The sequence below is a fragment of the Carlito syrichta genome, unplaced genomic scaffold, assembly GCF_000164805.1.
Source record: "Carlito syrichta isolate Samal-C Ts95f unplaced genomic scaffold, Tarsius_syrichta-2.0.1 Scaffold308846, whole genome shotgun sequence".
NCBI classification, from domain to species: domain Eukaryota; kingdom Metazoa; phylum Chordata; class Mammalia; order Primates; family Tarsiidae; genus Carlito; species Carlito syrichta.
Genome location: NW_007252942.1, coordinates 664,950 through 686,006, shown reverse-complemented (window position 1 = coordinate 686,006; position 21,057 = coordinate 664,950). Strand labels below are relative to the sequence as shown.

The window sequence follows — 21,057 nt, the reverse complement described above, 5'->3', positions numbered from 1 at the left end:
GATTCACATACAGAAATCCCATATTACCCAGTTTCCCCCAGTACTAACAACTTGTAAAATTGCAGAGCAGTATCACAACTGGGATATTGACACTAACTCTAACAAAGTACAGAACTGCTCCATCACCAGAAGGATACCCCCTGTTGCCCTTTGGTAACTGTGCCCACCTTCCTCTTTCCTCCCGCATCTTCCACCCACCCCCCACTTTTTTTTGAGTTGGGGTCTCACTCTGTCGTCCAGGCTGGAGTACAGTAGCACGATCACAACTCACTGCAGCCTCAACCTCCCAGGCTCAGGCAGTCCCTCTGCCTCAGCCTCCTGAGTAGCTCGGACTGTAGTCATGTGCCACCATGCCTACCTAATTTTTTCTTTATTTATTGTAGAGATGAAGTCTTGCTATGTTGCCCTGGCTGGTCTAGAACTCCTGGGTTCAAGCAGTCCTCTTGCCTCCACTTCCCAAAGTGCTGAGATGACAGGCATGAGCCACTGCTTGCGGCCAACACTTTCAAAGAGGATATTGTATCATGACTTGCCCTTGCTTGAAACTCTCTAGGGACTTCCCCTTGTTCCTGGAGACTGAAGGGAAAAAAAATCAAGCTTTTGGAGAGTTAAAGTTTTATTCAGAAGTCTTCCTGAGGACGACAGCCTGTCGGACTGCTCCCACACAGTATTTGAGTCCACTGAGTGTATACAGGTGGGGGGAAGGGGGGATCAACATATGCAAAATCACATCACACTGGCTCAGAAGGTACACTGAAGCAGAATCCCATCAAGCTTTGGGTGTAAGAGCGCACCTGGTTATAGATTACAGAAGCGTAATCACTAACCCCGTCAGACATTATCTCATGTACAGGGAAAGGCAAGGGCTGGGGTCATTTATCTTTCAAGGAATGTAGTGACTCAGGCAAGAGACGTGGGGGGCCGAGAGCTCTATTCTGTTTTCTTCGGGGCATTCTTCTGGTGAGCTGCACATAGAGTCAGGGGTTTCCAGCAGAATTGAGCAGACATGACTTCCTACGCTCGTTACTTTGACTCACAGAGCCAAGCACTATATCCTTGTCAGAGTCTGCGAGGCCTGAAAAGCTCTGGCCCATCGCACCAGGTCTTGCCCTCCACATGTGCTCTCTAGGACTTCTCTTAGATCCTCGGACACACTATCCTCTTGCCCCTCAGAACAGCTCCTTCTGTCATCTACACAGTCTTTCTGCTGTTCTTCCCCTGGCCTTTATTCAGATTTAGGGCTCGCCAGTGCAGTGGCTCATGCCTGTAATCCCAGCACTTTGGGAGGCCGAGGTGGGAAGATCTTTGAGCCCAGGAGTTCAAGACCAGCCTGGGCAACATAGCAAGACCTCATCTCTACAAATAATCAAAAACTTAGCTGGGTGTGGTGGCGCACACCAGTAGTTTCAGCTACTTGAGAGGCTAAGGTGGGAGGATCACCTGAGCCCAGGAGTTGGAAGTAGCAATGAGCCATGATTGTGCTACTGCACTCCAGCCTGGGTGACAGAATGAGACCCTGACTCAAAAAATAAATCCAGGGCTCTTCTTTCTCATCACACCTCCCAGAAGGCCTTCCCAGGCCTAGTCTAGCTTAGGCTTGCCTGTACCCCCTGATTCCCTGTGGTCACACATGGAACATTTGTCACTCTCTGTTTTATTGCTTCGCACCATATACCCACCCAGCTGTGAATTAGGAATGCTTCAGCTCCAAGAGTCAGAACAGCCAGTTAACAGGGGCTTGGACTGATGGAGATTTCGTTTTTCTCACATGGGAAGTCAGAGGTGCCTGCCTGTTGGCAGAGGCCTCTGCTCAGTGATGTTATCAAAGGCTGGGACTCTGTCTCTTTGTTCTGCCATCCTCGGTGTTGACATTCTGGCCTCGTGCCAATCACTTCAAGGTCATAAGGTGACTGCCACAGTTCCAGGCATCACGTCCTCATTCAAGGCAGGAGAAAGAGGCAAGGGACTTTTTAATTCGCAAGACTCTGTCCTTGTCAGAAGATCCCCCAGAAGACGTCCCCTTGAGGGTTCTATGGCTGGAACTGAGCCTTCCCTTGCTTAAAGGAAGCCAAGAAAGTGCTTTTCTTCTCTTTTTGAGCCTCTACAGCAAGAGAAGTCGGCAAGGGAGAGGAGTTGGGAGTAGCTGTTGGGGAAGCTAGCCAGCGGCGTCTGTCCCACAAGCTCAGCACCTGCCACGTATTAAGCTTGTAAATATCGGCGGTATGAGTGAATGCATGATGAGTCAATAGGCTAATGGGGTGACTCTCACATTTACACTAGACTCTGTTTCGTGCCAGTCAATCTACAGCCTGGTCATTTGCTTTCTTGTATTTGGACTCTGAATATTGGAGGTATATATCTTGACTTTCTTGCTTCATTCTAAGGCTCTTACAGGCAGGGACATTTTTATGTTTTTCTGGGCACACAATAATGGCTTAGTATTCATTAACTACTTAATTTTTTTTTTTGAGTTGGTGTCTCACTGTCACCCAGGCTGGAGTGGAGTGTCATAAACACAGCTCACCGCAGCCTCAATATCCGGGGCTCACATGATCCTTCTGCCTCAGCCTCCCAAATAACTTGGACTGCAGATGTTCACCACCATGTCCGGCTAAGTTTTTATTTTTCTGAGAGATGAGATCTCGCTATGTTGCCCAAGCTAGTCTCAAACTCCTGGGATTACAGGCGTGAGCCACTGTGCCCAGCCTAATTAATTTAAATATAGTAGGAAAAGGTCAAAAGAGTCACCAGGGGCACAAAGCTAAATATAAATAGGCAATGCACTTCTATCTAAAATCATATAGGACTAAATGGAAAATATGAAGCATGGATGTATAGTATCACCATCCTATGCTACTTACCAGGGTAATATTTTGATTTATAATTTCTATTATTCAAAGGGAAGCAAACTCCAGGGAGAGTTTATATAATAACAAAAGAATATATGGAGGATAGCTGGATGTGGTGGCTAACGCCTGTAATCCCAGCACTTTGGGAGGCAGAGACGAGAAGACTGCCTGAGTCCACGGGTTCGAGACCAGCTTGGCAAGACCTCATCTCTACAGCAAATAAAAAAATTAGCTGGGCATGGTGGCACACATCTGTAGTCCCAGCTACTTGGAAGACTGAGGCTGAAGGATCGCCTGAGCCCAAGCAGCTCAAGGCTGTGGTGGCTGTGAGTATGCCACTGCACTCCAGTCTGAATGACAGAGTGAGACTCCGACTCCAAAAAAAACCAAAAAACAAAAAGAATATATTGGGAATTACAGTTAGAAAATGATAATAGCAGTTCATTTTCAGTCGCAGTGTGTTCCGGAAACTGAGCTAAATGTCCTAAGCACATACTTTGGCTTAACCCTCAGCTCACAAGCCTACATGCCAGGCATTATTTTTCTCCGAGAGCTTTCAGGTTAGATCCAAGGGAGGGAAACCTCCTCACAGAGTGCAGCAGTAGCTGACTCCAGAGGACCGTCCCTCGAGGACTCGCTCAGTCACCCACCTGCCTGGGATTGGGATGGTTGCCTCTCTGCACCTCTTGCATGCTCCCTGAGGATCTCAGAGCCCTCAAAGCCCTGCTATTCATCAATTCTAAGTACAGAACACACCCTTTAACTGGCTAAGGATTCAACTGCAGCCCACGCTTGGGGGAAAAAAAACAAAAGCACGTCAAACGAAGCGCATGTACCCCAGGCCTGGAAGCACTTCCCACAGAACCTCTGGGTGACAGGCTGTAAATTACAGCACAGGGTGTTCTGGAGCCCGGGAGGAGCCGCAGAAAGTGGGTGGAGGCCAGGGTGGTCCTTCAGCTCTCATGACTGAGAAGGAATTGCAATACCAGCAACCGTTCCGTGTATGCGAGTCACACGGACAGGTGCACATAGGAGCGTTCAGTCTGTGTCCTGTACGATACCAGAGGTGCTTTCTTCCCTCTGACCCTGGAAAAGGGACATCGTGGGTTTTTTGCATTTGGAAAGAATCTCTTTCTACTGGGTTTGCCAGAAAGAGCTTCTGATTACCTGCTTCTCTCTCCAGCCATTGTGGTAGGTGAGCTTGTGTGTGAAATTGTGTGATCACAGGAGGCTGCACCCCTTAAAATCTTATTCCGCAAATGTGTTGCATACCCACATAACAATTTAGATCATCCCCTATTTCACAACACCATTTAAGTGACAGCTGCTGGTGCCCTGGCTCCCGCTGAAAGCCATCAGAATCTGTCTTCTGGAAAAGTAGTGGCAGAATATCTCTGTAGTGTTTTATCATGGATATGACTGGCCTTGTTCCTTTAAGTTTCCCCAGCCCCCAGTTACACTGATTTGTTCATTGTTGCTTTATTCCCTGTGTACAATCATGCGTCTGTGCACGTGTGTGTGTGTGTGTGTGTGTGTGTGTGTACATGTATACGTGCAATTCCTAGTATACAGGAGTCTAGAATTTTGGTACCCTTTTTTTTTTTTTGAGAACCACAAAATCTCTCTCATTCTCTCTCTTGCCTTTTATTTTTAACCTTCTTTGGTGAGTGCTCCTCTATGTTGCTGACATCTTTTGTGGTCCCTCTGTAGAACACCCATCATTGCTAGACATAGATAAATTTGCTGGCAGGGAGCCCCCAACTTAACAATTCCTGGCTATCTTCAAAAGCCTATTGGTTATTTTTAATAACTGTGTAACATTAGAGAAGTATAAGTACACTGTAGGAAATTTGAAAATACAGACCAAAAAAAAAAATCTAAACAATATGACCCCACAACTCAGATTGCTCGCTCATTTTGGACAATAATCACTACCTTTCCATTTTATTTTTGTTTAAATATATTTCCTCTAAGTCCCTAACCATATTCATTTTGCTTGACCCTGAAATGTTCTTTACAGGTGGTTGTTCCAAGACAGTATCTGACCGTATACTGAATTAGGTGACATCCATCAGGCCTCTTATTGTCCAGCATAATTCTTTTTTAAGTGACACTGGCTTGCCATAGAGACTGGGCCAGTTGTCCTACAAAATGTCCCACCATCTAGATTTGTCTGATTGTCTTGCCATATGTAGTTTAGCTCGTTAATCTATTCCCTAATTTCCTGTAAACTGGAAGTGATATCTAAAGTCCTGATGGGCTTAAAGGAGACATTTTGGGGAGAATGCATCTCCAGAGATGTTATGTACTTTATATTACATCACACTAGGAAGCATCTGGAGATGAACCACCATTAATGATCAGAGTGAGTTGCATGTCCCTTAGACTGCCACAAAAACGGTCTCTGTCAGGCTCAGAGTTTCAAAGCCTTGACACTGTTAACATTTTGGGGCAAATGGTTCTTTGTGGTGGGGCCTATCTTGTCCAATGTGAGGTTTTCAGCAGCATCCCTGACCTCTACCCACAAAACGCCAGTAGCATCCCCTTCCCGGCTACAATAACCAAGAGTGTCTCCAGACATTGCTAAATGTCCTCTAGTGTCAAAATCATGTCAAATTGAAAGCCAGTAGTGTAACTTAAGGAAAGGAGAAATGAAAAGTGTTTGCCGGTTTTTTTTCATAGAGTCAGTGGAAGTGGTCTCTTGGGTGGAAGTGACCGAACTGCCCTGAGGATCTCGGTTGTGGGAGCTTTTGGCTTCTCTTAGAGTGTTGCCATTAACATGGCTCTGCCCCAGCCGTGCCCAGGGCTGCTTTCCCAATCAGTCATGGCACCCACATACTCCCTCCTAGGATAGGACTTTCTCAGAGAAGGCAGAGTGGTAAGCTGGGTAGGCCCCCAAGAAATTTCTTCTCCAGTGCCTGCAGAATGGCTACTCAGGACATGCCCCTGCCTGTGGTCTCACTGCTGCCACCTAGGATTTTCCTTCCTGGTTCAGAGACTGTCACTGCCTTGCCCACTCCCAAGGATATTTCCTCAGAGCAGGGCTGGGAGGAGGGCACAGCAGCCAGCCCAAGCCCTGCATCATCTCAGATTGCCCTAGACATCAGGCCCAGTTCCTGTAACATTGTTCACATGATTTGCCGAGCCAGGGTGTTGCTTGAGATGCAGATGGACCTCCCCTCAGCACTGAATCAGCACTGTGGCATTCAGACCCGTGTGGTGCTTGAGACTTTCTCTAGGAGACCTATAGGATAGGGGGAGTGTCAGGGCTCAGAAGGACACTATGTTGCTTCTTCCATTTCCTTGAACACTATCAGGATAAATCTTAGGCTGGGTATCCTTGCCCCAGAAAAGCAAGAGTGTCAGAGAAGCCGGAAGTCAGTGCCCCTGGACAGCAGAGGGGACCTCCTGGTGAGAAGTATGAAGTGGCAGCAGGACAAAAGGAGCAAGTGGGCTGGTCCCTCCAGGCTTTGAAGAAAAGAAAGAATGTCCGCCCAAGGAAGTATGTCAAACCAGGGCAATTAAGAGCTTTTGAAGCCCCCAAACACTGAAAAAAAAAACTATGGTGACCACCCTACCCCCTCACAAAAAATATATATTTAAAACAAGATTATTAGTGTTGCAGAGTAGATTACTACTACTTGGATTTTTTTTTTTTCTAGTTGGGTTGGTCTCACTATGTCACCCAGGCTGGAGTGTTGACTTCCTGGGCTCAGGCAACCCTTCCACCTCAGCACCCCAAGTAGCGCATGCCACCACACCTGGATAAATTTTTTTTTTAGAGATAAGGTCTTGCTATGTTGTCCAGGCTGGACTCAAACTCCTGGGCTCAAGCACTCCTCCTGTCTTGGCCTCCCAAAGTGCTGGGATTACAGGCGTGAGCCACCACATCCAGCCCTACTTGGATGCTATTCTAGAAGTGAAAAATAGAAAACTCTCTCATTTCCCGATACCCCTGCTTCGCTGGTGAAACCCTTGACACATGAGTACTCTACCTCCTGGGGAACTGTGCACTCCCTGAGAGCAGCGGCCCACTGTCCTGAGCATGGGTGATATAGAAGAGCTTTTCGAACTCCTGGAAGGCATTGGTGTTAATCCCCAGAGAAAAATTCTCCTTGTGCGCACAGTTGTCTTCTGTGGCTTCTGGCACATAAGCAGATTTATTTTTAAATTTTAAAGATGTGGGTACAATTCAGGATTAGGTATACAAGTGGTCGTTGTACAGGTAAAGTTTGGACCTTCCATTGAGCCCTACTTCACCTGGTTTGAGATCAGGCACCTTTATTGATGTTATGTGCTCTCCCTCTCCACCCACCCCTCGACAGTACCCCACTACTGCCAATCCATTTCTTATGGTATTATGGTAAATGTTCAGGGTCCGCTTATGAGTAAAAACATGTGGTACTCAGTTTTTTATTTCTGTGATAGATCACTGAGTATGATCTACTCTAAATCCATCCAAGTTGCTGCGAAGTCCATAGTTTGTCTTTCTTTATAGCTGCATAATATTCCATCATGTATATGCACCACATTTTTTTTATCCAGTCCAGTTTCAATGGGCAGCATGGTTGGTTTCATGTTTTTGCTTCTGTGAATAGTGCTACAATAAACATGCATATGTGCAGGATCTTTTTTGTAGAATGAATTCAGTTCCTTCGGGTATATTTCCAGTAGTGGCATAGCTGGGTCTGATGGCAGGTAAATGGATTTTTTAATGAATGGGTAAGTGGCTGAGTTGCCTTTGGAGTGTAAGGACCTGTGAACTACTATATAAAGCCTCAGGCATGTGAGGGGTTGGGCCTTTGAACAATTTCATAGAATCAGTAACTGTGTGTGGTCATCTGAATAATGGCCCCCTCAGAATCTCTGAGTATGTTGCCTCACGAGGCAAAAAAGTCTTTGCAGATGTGATCGAGTTAAGGATCTTGAGATGGAGAGCCATGAGTAGCATGGACAACCCAGGTGGGCCTCATGTAATCACAAGGGTACTTACGAGAGAGGGGCGGGAGGGCAGGGGCCAGAGAAGGAGATGAGATGCGAGAAGTGATGTGACTGCTGGCAGAACAAGGAGTTCCAGCAGCCTCTAGAAGCTGGAAAAGACGAGGAAACAGATTTGTCCCTAGGATCTCTAGAACAAAGGCAGCCTTGCTGACACCCCAGTTGCAGCCTAGTGAGACCCACTTCATTTCAGATTTCTGACCTCAGGGACTACGAGGAGGCCAGGTATGGTGGCTCACACTTGTAATCCCAGCACTTAGGAAGGTTGGAGTGGGAGGATTGTTTGAACCCAGGAGTTTAAGACCAGTCTGGGCAACATAGCAAGACCTCATCTCTACCAAAATTTAAAAATTGGCTAGGCAAAGTGGCATGTGCCTATAGTCCCAGCCACTCAGGAAGTTGATGCAGAAGGATCACCTGAGCCTAGGAAGTCAAGGCTGTGGTGAGCCGTGACTGTGCCACTGCACTTCATCAAGCCAGGGTAACAGAGTGACATTTGGACTTAAAAAAAAAAAAGACCTTGTTTTAAACCACTAAATTTGTGATAATTTCTTAAGGCAGCAGTGGGAAACTAATATAGCATATAGGTCATTTTCCTCCCTCTAGGGAAAATTTTCTGAGTTCCAACTATTTAATCAATAAATGAGTCTTGAAACATGGCCTACTTGCATTTTAGGGTCCCTCATATTTACCTTTTTGTCTCATGCACCCGTCTGGGGGCTCTTAGAGTCTCATCTGCAAAATTAGACCTTGATCTTTCCACCACAAAAAAATCAGTGTAAATCCCAAACAATAATTAAAAATCTGTATTTCAGGATTTTAAAGTCATTTAAACATGATAATAGGTCTGTGAGTAACTTTAACTGAAACTAAACCCAAAATGTGGATGATGCTTTCTTAATCCAGGACATAGGAGCAGAGAGAGAAGAGTGTCAGCATCTAGCACATTCCAGAATTGCTTTGCTGAAAATCCATCACTCAGAAGGGAGAAGTGGGTGTTCTGGGTTCACGTCCTTCAGAAGAACTAGTGTAGGCAGGGCACGTGGCTCACACCTGTAATCTTAGCACTCAGGGAAGCCGAGGCAGGAGTATTGCTTGGGCCAAGGAGTTCGAAACCAGCTTGAGCAACATAGTGAGCCCTTATCTATACAAAAAATATATATGTGTGTGTGTGTGTGTGTGTGTGTATGTATATATTTGCATACACACACACACACACACACACACACAGAGAGAGAGAGAGAGAGTTAGCTGGGCATACTTGAGAGGCTGAGATGGAAGGATTGCCTGAGCCCAGGAAGTTGAGGGTATGGTGAGCTGGGATCATGCCACTGCACTCCAGCCTGGACGACAGAGTGAGACTTTGTCTCAAACAAAACAAAACAAATCAGAAGAGACAGTGCTGAACCTGCTGCTGCCCTGGAAACGCCTGCCCACTTCCACCAAGTATCTTGGGAACAAAAGACCCAGTCATCTAGGGTTTGTAAAAGCCAAAGAAAGGATGTTGTCGGATCCGAGCCAAGCCTCAAGGAGGGACTTCAGAAGATTCAGAGACCTGGAAGGGCATGAGTAAAGCCAAAGAATCTAAAAGGAAACATGCTAACCTTTTTAAAAACATGGTATTTAGATCATACGATTAAATGATCCTGCTTAAGGAAGGAAAGGCGGTTTCTAGAAAAAGCAGCCAACAGGGCTGACTCTACTCCCAGGAAGCTTTCTGATGAGCTGAGACTGGGATGGGTGGTAGGAAGTACCATATAGAAAGACAGACAAAATAACCTACCAAAACCGGAACAGCGGCATGCATCTACATTGCAGAAAATGCTAACAGTGCAAGGAAAACCTTTCCAGTTCTTGGGCTGGCTGATGCAAGAAGCAAGTCGGCATGGTGAACCTTCTGCAGAGCCAAGCACCTGTGCTCAGCTGCTGTCTGTCATCTGTCCCCCCGGCACAGACAGTGGCTCTACCTGGGTAACCAGATGGAATAGCCTAGTAAAGGGAAAAAATGAAGCAAGGATGGTCAAGGGAGAGTAATAGAATACCTGGTGACTCAGAGCAGTTTGAGGCTAGGTCCGTGAGATTCTATCCCAGGTGCAGAGGGCCCTTTGAGGCCTTCACTTTAATAACCCCTAGTAGGGTCTGGGCGCAGTGGCTCATGCCTGTAATCCCAGCACTTTGGGAGGTTGGGGTGGAAGGATTGCTTGAGTCCCAGAGCTTGATATCAGCCTGGGCAACGTAGCGAGACCTCATTGCTACAAAAAAAGTAGCCGGTTGTAGTAGCATGCGCTTTAGTCCCAGCTACCCTGGAGGCTGAGGTGGAAGGATCTCCTGAGCCCAGGAGGTTGAGGCTCTGGTAAGCTGGGATCATGCCACTGTACTCCAGCCTGGGCAACAGAGTGGAACCCCAACTCAAAAAACGATAATATTAATAGCCCCTGGTAAGATCCTTGAGCCATCACTGAGATGGGCCAAAAGTCTAAAAAGGGCCCGTGTTTCCCTATTTTTTCAAGAGCAGATAATGATGAGTTATTGGAACATTACTGAGAGGTGCTCACGGCCAGACCTCATAGTGGATTATTAAACACGCAGTTCATGAATTTAGAGGACAAAAAGGTGTCCTCAGAGTCAGCATGGGGGGGACTTCTAGCCCCCAGTCCTGTTAGCCTCATTCCCTTTGGGTTATGAGAGGGCACGGTGGCTCACACCTGTAGCCCTTGTTGGGAGACCAAGCCTTTGTTATGGACATAGACTCATGGGATATTAGGGCTGGAAGAAATCTGAATGCAATGTATTCCTCTCCTTTTATAGATAAGAAGGCTAGAGCCCTAAACTGTTTCAGAGAATCCCTAGGCAGTACAGACACTTGGGTCCCTCCCAGAACTCCAGCCTTGCCCTTCTTGTCCCACTCAGACATAATGCACAGTATTTCAACAGCACAGCTAGCAAATGCCATAGCTGTGAGCTGAGTGACCTTAGAATTACAAGTTTCATAATGCTTGAACAACCAAATCCGGAACCTTGGTTCCTTCCTGAGCATCAGGCTGAATAGAGGGCCACACACCACCCTATCCTCTCTCAGTGCTTCAAGACATGATCCACATTTAGAAACAGATTGCCCAGGTGGAAATGACACAGAGATGAGAGGGAGACTTAGAACACTGAATGAGAGAATCTGGGTTTTCTCAGTAAGTTGGAACAAATTCAGAACCTATAGGGTGAAAGTTAAAGGGGAACAAATACTGAAGGATTAAAAATGTTTACAAATCTGAAATGAGAAAGACCCAGCTCAAAGCCATGCTTGTAAAAAGAGTTTCAGGATTTCACTCTAAGCAAAATGTGAACCAACAGAGTAACAAGACTGCCACGAAAGATAATACAGCCTTACGCTATATGGTAGTCAGAAGAATGCCCCCAAAGATGTCCATGCCCTTAGTCCTAGAATCCAAGGCTATGTGACCTTATATGGCAAAGGAGATTTTGCAGATGTGATTAAGGATTTGAGGTGGAGGGATTATCTTGGATTATCTAGGTGCGGCTCAGTATGATCCCAAGGGTCCTTATAGATGAGGAAGACAGGAGGGTCAGAGTGAGAGAAGATGTGACAACAGAAGCAGAGAAAAGAGTGATGTGGTGTCACAAGCCAAGGGCTGTGGGCCACTCCTAGAAGCTGGAAAAAGCAAGGAAATGGATTCTCCCCTAGAGCTTCCAGAAGAAACATCACCTTGACCACCCATTTTAGACTTTTGACTTTCTCCTCTGATCAGAGCTATAAGAAAATAACTTTGTGTAATTTTAAGCCACTAAATTTGTGGTAATTTTTATAGCAGCAGTAGGAAGCTAATACAGGCTGCGTGAATAGCAGAGTATTTGGCCAGACAAATGTTGTATGAGGAGGGACCCAGAAAAATGCAGAATTTATTTATTTAAAAAACATGTATTTATTCTTACATGTTTAAACTTCAGCCACCTTCAAAGTACTCTCCGTTTAATGCAATGCACCTATCGAGATGCTTTTCCACTGCTCAAAACAGTTTCTGAACTTGTCGATTTTGATGGCTTTTAGTGCTTCTGCCATTTTTTGTTCCATCTCTTCCACATCAGCAAAACGTTTTATTTTGAGGACTTTTTTCATCCAGAAACTTTAAAATAAAAGGTCGTTTGGGATGAGATCAGGTGAATAGGGAAGGTGGAGATGGGGGCCATGCTGTTTTGGGTCAAAAACTGTGGAACACTCAGTGCGGTGTGGGCAGGTGCATTGTCATGGTGGAAGAAGCAGTCACCTGTTTGCCACAACTTAAGACATTTCTTCTGCAAATCTTGACGAGACCTTATCAAACTTCCAGATAAAAACTGGTTGACTGTTTTATCTGGAGGAGCAAATTCCGAGTGTACTACAGGAGTCTGCCCTCCAAAAGATAATTCCAGGTTTTTTTGCCACCCCCACCCCCAGCCCCTCCCACTCCATACAATGCACTCATTAGGGCATGTCTGTGATGTCAGGCTTGGTTTTGGTTTGGGTCTTAAGAAGCATGTTGACAAAGTCAAATACACACAAGATGTTGACGTACCTCAGAGTCATAATAAAAGAGAAAGAGCTGGAAAGATTGGGTATTTTCAGCCCGAGTAATATTAAGACATAACAGTTGTCCTCAGATGTCTGAAGGTTAACATGTCAATGAAAGACTAGAATCACCATAACCCAGAGGGCAGAATGAGAACAAATAAGTCAGTGTTACGGGGATATTCAGGTCTTCCTAATGAGACAGTTAAAACAATCAGAGCTGCCAGCAAAGTCAATTCTCCACTTTCTTAGGTTGTAAGCTTCCCACCGCTGGAAGCATGCAATTGGAGCCAGAATGGCCCCTCTTCTGTGATGTGATGTGGGGAAGGGTCCCTCCATAGGGTCAAGGTTGGTCAAGAAGACTGCTCTATGCACCTTTACTCTAGGATGTGAAGGCTTGATGGCTCCAGAAAAAATAAAGTTATATTTTCCTGGAGTTTAGATCCTTCCCTGTGCTAAAACTTCCTGTGAAATCTCACAGAAAAATAAAAAGCGGTTTCAGAAGTGCTCACTTCATGGCTGTTTCTGAATCTTGATAAATAAGTAAATCAATAAATAAAAAGGACTTAGTATCTCACAGCTAGTGTGATGCAAAGACAACACAGCCGTGTGGCGGGGATCCCAGGTAGACCCGGAGGAACCTGCAGTCTCCCCACTTATACCCCTTAGACTGGGCTGGAGGCCCCCACCTCTGCCCCATCTTAAGATTGACCATGCCTCAGCTTCGTTCTCAACTCCTTAATGCAAAACAGGATCTCCTGTGGGACTGGAGGCTGAGCAGGGAGGCGACACGTGCAGAGAGGACTCTCAGAGCGATGGGTTCCTTTCCTGTAGGGAACCAAGGCTCCCGTGGCAGTGGAGTTGGCAGGGGATGGACCGAATAAAGCAGCAGCTCATTCTGCTGAGCCGAGCAGGGCGCTGGCATCTTCCACCCAGTCTGCTTCTCTCTCTGGAGAGTGGATTGCCCAGAAGGAAGCCCCCAAGGACTCTCCTCTCTCCGTGCTGTTTTCTCTGGAAGTCTTGAATCATCCTGCTGTTGCTTGAGTCGCAAGAGAAAAATCAAAGGTCATCCCCTGCTCCTCATGTTCCATCTCATCCAGACAGCAGGGGCCCCTCTGAGGCACTCAGGCCACAGGGTTTACCGCACCGGACCTCGCGCCGGGCACCCCTGCCAGCAGCGGCCCAGGGAAGGAAGGCAGAAACGCCCATGCCAGTGATTAAATCACTCTCCGTCAGCATGTCTGGACAAGCACTCGTTTATCTCACCCCCGCCCAGAGGTGATGGCAGCTACGTTTAGACACAATATTGACCTGCTTGCTAACTCTGTTCCTAAGTTCTTCCACCCTCTTTCTCTTTTGTCTTCCCATTCAGCGGTTGGTGGGTGTGTTTTCATACGTGTTTGTTAGATTTTTTTTTTCTTTTTTTCTTTTTTTTTTTTGAGTTGGAATCTCACTCCATCGCCCAGGCTGGATGTAGTGGCACACTCACGACCATTCCAGCGTCGACCCGCTCGGCCTTCCAAGAACTACAGGCACACGATACCATGCCCAGCTAATTTTTTTTTTTTACTTATTGTAGAGACGAAGTCTCGCCAAGTTGCCCAGACTGGTCTCGAACCCGCAGGCTCAGGCAATCCACTCACCTCGGCCTTCCAAAGAGCTGGGATTACAGGCTGAGCCACCAAGCCCAGCCAGATTTCTGTTTTAATGTGGTCTGCTTTTTATTGGCGGCTAGAGAAAAGCAACTGCGCGGGAAGACTGGATGATGGCACTTTCAGACATGGACTAGCTTCCTTTCTTTGCACCTGTGTCTTGCAGGGGTCGAGGCCTGATATTGTTGACCTCTCTCACCTCACGGTGGCAGCTCCAGCAGATGGCCGAGGGCAGTATGTTGGCCTTCCCGACCTCTGGCAGCCTCCGGCAGCCTCCCCCAGCCTACCACTGGCCAACAACCAAGTTCATGAAAAAGCTTTGTGCCCATTCCTGACTGCCCCACCCCCACCATATTGCCTCTCCACACCCTCCAGCAGCAGCTACTGAAAGTGACCAGAGGTGACCAGTAACATGGGCTTCTGATGAAGGGTGCCCACTGGCTCATTTGTATCTCACCTTAGTGTGTGTGTTCCATTCTAGAGGTCAGAAATCGGATCCTCACCAACACAATCAAACTTGAAACATCCAGAGCCATTTTTCTTTTCTTTTGGGTCTTTCTCTGTTGCCCAGGCTGGAGTGCAGTAGTACAACCCTATCTCACTGTAACCTCGAACTCCTGGGCTCAAGCAATCCTTTCTTGCCTCAGCCTTATGAGTATCTGGAACTACAGGTGTGCACCACCACGCCCATCTAAGTTTTTATTTTTTGAAGAGACGAGGTCTTACTCTGCTGCCTAGGTTGTTCTTGAACTCCCAGCCTCAAGCGATTTTCCCACTTGTCTTTCCAAAATGATAGGATTACAGGCATAATCTTGGCCCCCAGAGGTATTTTTCTATTAAGAGAGACAGGTCTTGGGTGAATCCTCTCACATCTCATTTTTTTTACCAGCAAAATGGGAACGATAAGGTTCCTAATTCACTGGTCGATGATGAGAGTTGCAGGACTTGATTCATGTAAAGTACTTAAAAGAGATCTGCCTGACCCTTGATCACTCAGCTCCTTTTAATCTTTACTGAATGAATGAATGAATGAATGAACATTTTGTAAGTGAAAAATGCACACCCAGACTTGGGTATTGAAAGAACAACAGAGGTGGGGAAAAAAAAATCCCCTTAAGTGTGGACATCTTAAGTACTTTCTGTCTATATTTTTCACTGTGAAGTTCCTTTTTTTTTTTTTCCAGGACTACACTTTGTTATATGAAGAGGCGAAATATTTTCAGCTCCAGCCCATGTTGTTGGAGATGGAGAGGTGGAAGCAGGACAGAGAAACGGGTCGCTTTTCAAGGCCCTGCGAGTGCCTCGTGGTGCGTGTGGCCCCAGACCTTGGAGAAAGGATCACGCTCAGCGGCGACAAGTCCTTGATAGAAGAGGTGTTTCCAGAGATCGGAGACGTGATGTGCAACTCTGTCAACGCAGGCTGGAACCACGACTCGACACACGTCATCAGGTTTCCACTAAATGGCTACTGTCACCTCAACTCAGTCCAGGTATGGCATTGTTGCACACTATGTGGCATCAAATGTCACTCTGACTGCTGTCACTTGACCTTGCCTTCCCATGGGTGCCTTTCCTCATAAGAGCTGAGAAACGCTCATGTGGTAGCACTTCTGCTGGGGAAGTGAATTCCCACTGCTCTTCAGCATTCATTTGTTCCACAAATTGTGAACAACCTGCAATTGTGCCAAGTGCTTGGGATAAGCACAGGCGACAAAGACAAGAACAAGACAGCTGGGTGCGGTGGCATGTGCCTGTAGCCCCAGCTACTCGGGAGACTGAGACAGGAGGATCACTTGAGGCCAGGAGTTTGAGTCCTGTCTCCACAACATGGTGAGACCCTGTCTCTTAAAAAGAGAAAGAGAGAGAGAGAGAGAGAGACAGAACAAGACAGATAGTTCTGTGCTCATGGAACTGTGTTAGGGGAGCCATGTGGAGGACACACAATCACATAAATACATTGCCCAGGTAGTGATAAGCAGGTGTCTGGGGTTGAGTACTCCAGGCAGAGGTATAAGCCAGTTCTAGAGACCAGAAGTAGGGGCATGCTTGGCATGTCAAGGGCTGTCAGGAAAGCCAGCGTGCCCTGAAGAAAGTGAATCAGGGAGAAAAAGTGCCAGGACAGGAGGCCAGAGAAACCAGGAGGCAAGGGAGGCCAGGGACAAATTGCAGAGAGTGGTAGGTAGTAAGCATTCTTCTAAGGTTGTTTATTTGGGTTCTTTTTTTTTTTTTTTTGAGTTGGGGTCTCACCCTGTTGCCCAGGCTAGAGTACAGTGGCACAATCATGGCTCACCACTGCCTCGGCCTTCTGAGTTCAGGCAATCCTTCTGCCTCATCCTCCTGAGTAGCTGGGACTATAGGCATGTGCCACCACACCCCACTAATTTTTTAATTTTTGTAGGTATGGGGTTTCTGTGTTACCCAGGCTGGTCGTGAACTCCTGGGCTCAAGGAAACCTCTTATCTCAGCTTCCCAAATTGCTGGGATTACTGGCATGAGCCACCATGCCCACCTGTTTGGGTTTCTTTTGAGTTTGGTTCACTTGCTTATATGAGTCAAACAGAAAGCTGTTAGAGGATTTTGAGCAAAAGAGTGGCCTGACAGAACTCGTATTTTAAAATGAGCATTCCAGCAACAGTTGGAAAATAATAGAAGCAAGGAGACCAGTTACAAAGCTAGGATTCGAGCAAGAGTTGAGAAGTGTCCAATCCTGAGTATCTCGAATGTAGAGCCGACAAGGTTTTCTGACAGCGGCTGTGGGTGATAAGACAGAAGCCCTGGGTGACCAAGATTTGTGACAGGAACCGGAAAACTGTTTATTCCAAGATAGATAACCCATGGGAGTAAGAAACTTGGTAGTAAAATTCAGAACTTTGGTTTAAACCATGTGAGGAGGTGCAGCGCCTTAGAGACAGGGGGTAGGGAGCACTGTAGCCATGTGTGCTGAGCACCGACACTCTGCCCTATCCAGGGCTGTGGCCTGAACATGCATTGTCTTCTTACAGCAGCCTAAGAGGTAAATCCTGCTAATCTCCTGTCTTGTGATGAGAAAACAGAGGCACACCTGGGTCCTCACTCCAGATTTATGTGTCACAAAACTATTTGAAGTCCACAGAATGAAGATTTTCATTTTTTCCCTCCTTTTCTCTTACTTTGTTTCTGTTTTGTTTTGTTTTTGAATCAGAGTATCACTTTGTCACTCAAACTGGAGTGCAGTGGCACGATTACATCTCACTGCAGCCTTGACCTCCTGGGCTCAAGTGATCCTTCCACCTCAGCCTCCCGAGTAGCTGGGACTACAGGCATGTGCCATTATGCCTGGCTAATTTTTTTATTTTTGTAGAGACGAGGTCTCACTTTGTTCCAGGCTGGTCTTGAGCTCCTGAACTTGAGTGATTCTCCCACGTCAACCTCCCAAAGTGCTGAGATTACAGACAAGAGCCATTGTACCCGGCTAATTTTTCCCCCATTTTTAATTGAAATGGGCCCACTACTTTGTTCAATATTTAGCCAACAAAACTCTTCCCAAGCCAGCACCGTGGCTCATGCCTGTAATCCCAACACTTTGGGAGGTGGAGACGAGAGGATTGCCTGAGCCCTGGGGTTTGAGACCAGCCTGGCCAACTTGGCAAGACCTTCCCTCTACAATAAATCACAAATTAAAGACCAGCCTGGGTGACAGAGTGAGACTCCAACTCAGAAACAAAACAAAACAAAACCAACCCTTCCCAAAGACTAGAAACACCCAATACCGTGCTGCCTCTTGAGGATTGTTCCACAACTATTTATAATTTTTATTTTATGTTTTTTATTTATTTATTTATTTATTTATTTATTTTTGTAGAGACAGGAACTCACTCCATCATTCAGGCTAGAGTGCAGTGGCATGACTGTACTCACTGCAGCCTTGAACTCCTGGGGTTCAAGCAATCCTCCTGCCTCAGCCTCCTGAGTAGCTGGGTCTACAGATGCACCATCATGCCCAGTTAATTTTTTTTAATTTTGTAGAGACAGGGTCTTGCTATGTTGCCCGGGCAGGTCTTGACTTCCTGGCCTCAAGCGATCCTCCCACATCAGCCTCCCAAAGCACTGGCATTACCAGCATGAGCCACTGCCCAGGTCAACTGTTTATGATTTTTTTTAAATGGATGAACAGACATCTGAGAGCAGAACAGAAAACTCCGGTAGAAAATGACCCCTAAGCATGCTAGAGGAAGGCAAGCCTCTCAGCGGGGTGGCTGCTGGGCCGCAGGGTTCCAGAGAACAACATTTACATTCTCACGTGCAGATGGCGCCCCCTGGAGGTGTGTGGCGCTCCCACACTGCCCTGTGCAGCGTTCCTAAGCTGGCCTCTGCTGTGTACAAAAGCCTCTGAAGCCACCAAAACCTCCCCTCTTTGCCCCCCAAACATACCCTGCCCAGGCCCCCACGAGGGGCAGAGCCATTCAGAGCCAGGAAGAACTCAGCCCTCCCCCTCAGGCCAGTGAATAGCAAGCATCGATTCACATGCTTGACACAGTTCCCTGATCAGATGTGCAAATTTTCATCTGGATTAATCCCGTGACCCACTCTTGCTTCCTGCTCCACCCTCCAAGAAAGAGGCACTGGCCTGCAGAGGCTGGGGGAGTAGGCCTGTGACACCCGATATCCCGCTGAGCGGCTTTAACATGCTCAGATGATCACTGGATTTAAGGAACTTTGCTCTGTTCAAGCTGATGTTTAAAGAGTAATGGCTTCATAAGCTGTTTGCATTATGCTGAAATAAGCTTTGGACCACATCCAAGGTAACACTGGATCATATTGAATAATTTCCTTTTTTATTTATTTATTTTTTTTTTGAGTCGGGGTCTCACTCTGTCTCCCAGCATGGAGTGCAGTGCCACAGTCACGGCTTACCATAGCCTCGACCCTCGTGCCTCAACCTTAGCTGGGACTACAGGCACATGCCACTATGCTTGGCTAATTTTTTTTTAATCTTTTTTTTTTAGAGATGATGTCTTACTATGTTGTCCAGGCTGGTGTCGAACTCCTGGGCGCAAGCAATCCTCCCACCTCCACCTCTCAAAGCGCTGGGATTATGTGCATGAGCCTAGGTTGGTCTTGAACTCCGAGGCTCAAGCAGTCCTCTCACCTCCGCCTCCCAAAGTGCTGGGATTATGGGCCTGAGCCACCACGCCTGGCATAATTTTCCTCCTGGGGAGGAAGAACTTAGGGACTTCCTTATATTAGCAGTTTAGTGACTGAAGAACACTGAAGGAAAGCCAGATGTCAGAGTTTGGGTCTGTGTCATTACAACTTCCTCTTGAATCAGGGCAAGGAATTCTCATCTAGTAGGCATACACTGAGCTGCATTCCTGCCTCTGCTGGAGAATCTTCCATGTGAGCTGCTCTCTGTCTTCCTACTCTCCTGTCCCGAAAGCACATCTTGATTTTGAACTTGGGGGTTGTTCTCTTCACCTTGTCCTTCTGTTGACTGGTGTGCATATGCATTGCAAATTGACCTGCAGACATAGGCACTACAGGGGAGGATGTTCATGTTCTCATGAGGATTATTTTTTTTAATTTGCCAGCATCTGAAGCTTTCATATGTAGAAAACAGACTCTCCTGCTTTCCAGTCTCATCCAGTGATCTGTTTTATAAGACAGCAGATTATATTCCATATATGTGTAAAAGCAGATGACTAAACATTAATAGTCTAAAAAAAACCCAGTAAGAGTTGACTACATTTTGAGAGTTATTTAGTTATTTCACTTCATTCCAAAAAAAAAATGTTGAGGTAGGCATGTTTTAAAGCAGGGGTCCTCAAACTATGGCCCGCGGGCCACATGCGGCCCGCCAAGGACATTTATCCGGCCCGCCAGGTGTTTTTGCCGCCTTAACTTGTTACGACTAGCAGTGACAAATATGGAACTGGACATTGACTATCTCATTAGCCAACAGCAGGCCCATAGTTCTCACTGAAATACTGGTAAGTTTGTTGTTTTAACTTTACTTGTTCTTCATTTTAAATATTATATTTGTTCCCATTTTGTTTTTTCACTTCAAAATAAGATATGTGCAGTGTGCATAGGAATTTGTTCATAGTTTTTTTTTTAAACTATAGTCCACCTCTCCAACGATCTGAAGGACAGTGAACTGGCCCCCTGTTTTAAAAGTTTGAGGACCCCTGTTTTAAAGTTATGATTGAGCCCTCTTGCTTTTAGAGTGGAATTGATGTCACTTAATGGAATTTAGAACTCTGGCAGGAAACACTTGTAAGTCTAATATTTTTTGGATTCCTAAGGAAGCTGAATGCTCTAGACCGCTTTCCTGTATTTTTGCCTGAGTCACAGGTACCGTCTCCTGTGTTTAAGAGTGTCCGACATGTGGGTGACAGGGATCTTTCTGGCATTAGGCATTTGATTTCAAAGTTAAGGAATAGATCCTGTGGCTCATGTTTATATGAAAAGTTTAGAATGTCTTTATTTTACATATATTTTTCTAATATACGAACATCGCATTTATTCTTGCCTTCTTGAACACATGCAAGGCAATAAGTCTATTTCAAGTGCTATCAACTTGAAGACCTGTAGATAAGCCTCCACCATCTTCAGTCATGCTGCTACTGTAATTGCATCAATATTCCAAGCTGAAATATGAACTATCCGCCCAGTATTGGGAAACCTGAATGGAGTTGAAAGTACAAATGAAAACCAACTAAGTAAATTCAGATCTCTTTCTACATCTTTTATCATCTCATAGAATGTATTTCCGTGATAAATGAGCTTTGGAAATGCGAACCCTCGGCCAGGTGCAGTGGCGCCCACCTGAAATCGCAGTACTTTGGGAAGTTGAGGCGGGAAGATCACTTGAGGCCAGGAATTCGAGGCCATCCTATACAACATAAGGAGACCCCATGTCTCTAAAAAATAAAAATAAAAATTAACCAAGCATGGTGGCTCACGCCTGTAGCCCCAGATATTGGGGAGGCTGAGGCAGGAGGATTGAAGCCCAAGAGTT

The 21,057-nt window shown here is 46.2% G+C and overlaps 1 protein-coding gene across 3 annotated transcripts in view; it reads left to right on the top strand.

Annotated features, from left to right (window-relative positions):
* The window catches only part of KCTD1 (potassium channel tetramerization domain containing 1), a 114,651-nt gene that overhangs the window by 91,858 nt on the left and 1,736 nt on the right, over positions 1 to 21,057 (top strand). For all 3 annotated transcript variants that reach the window (XM_021716586.1, XM_021716585.1, XM_008066114.1), the window contains exon 4: positions 15,245 to 15,550. In XM_021716586.1, the coding sequence (XP_021572261.1) occupies positions 15,245 to 15,550 (306 nt within the window). The remainder of the gene's footprint in view (positions 1 to 15,244; positions 15,551 to 21,057) is intronic.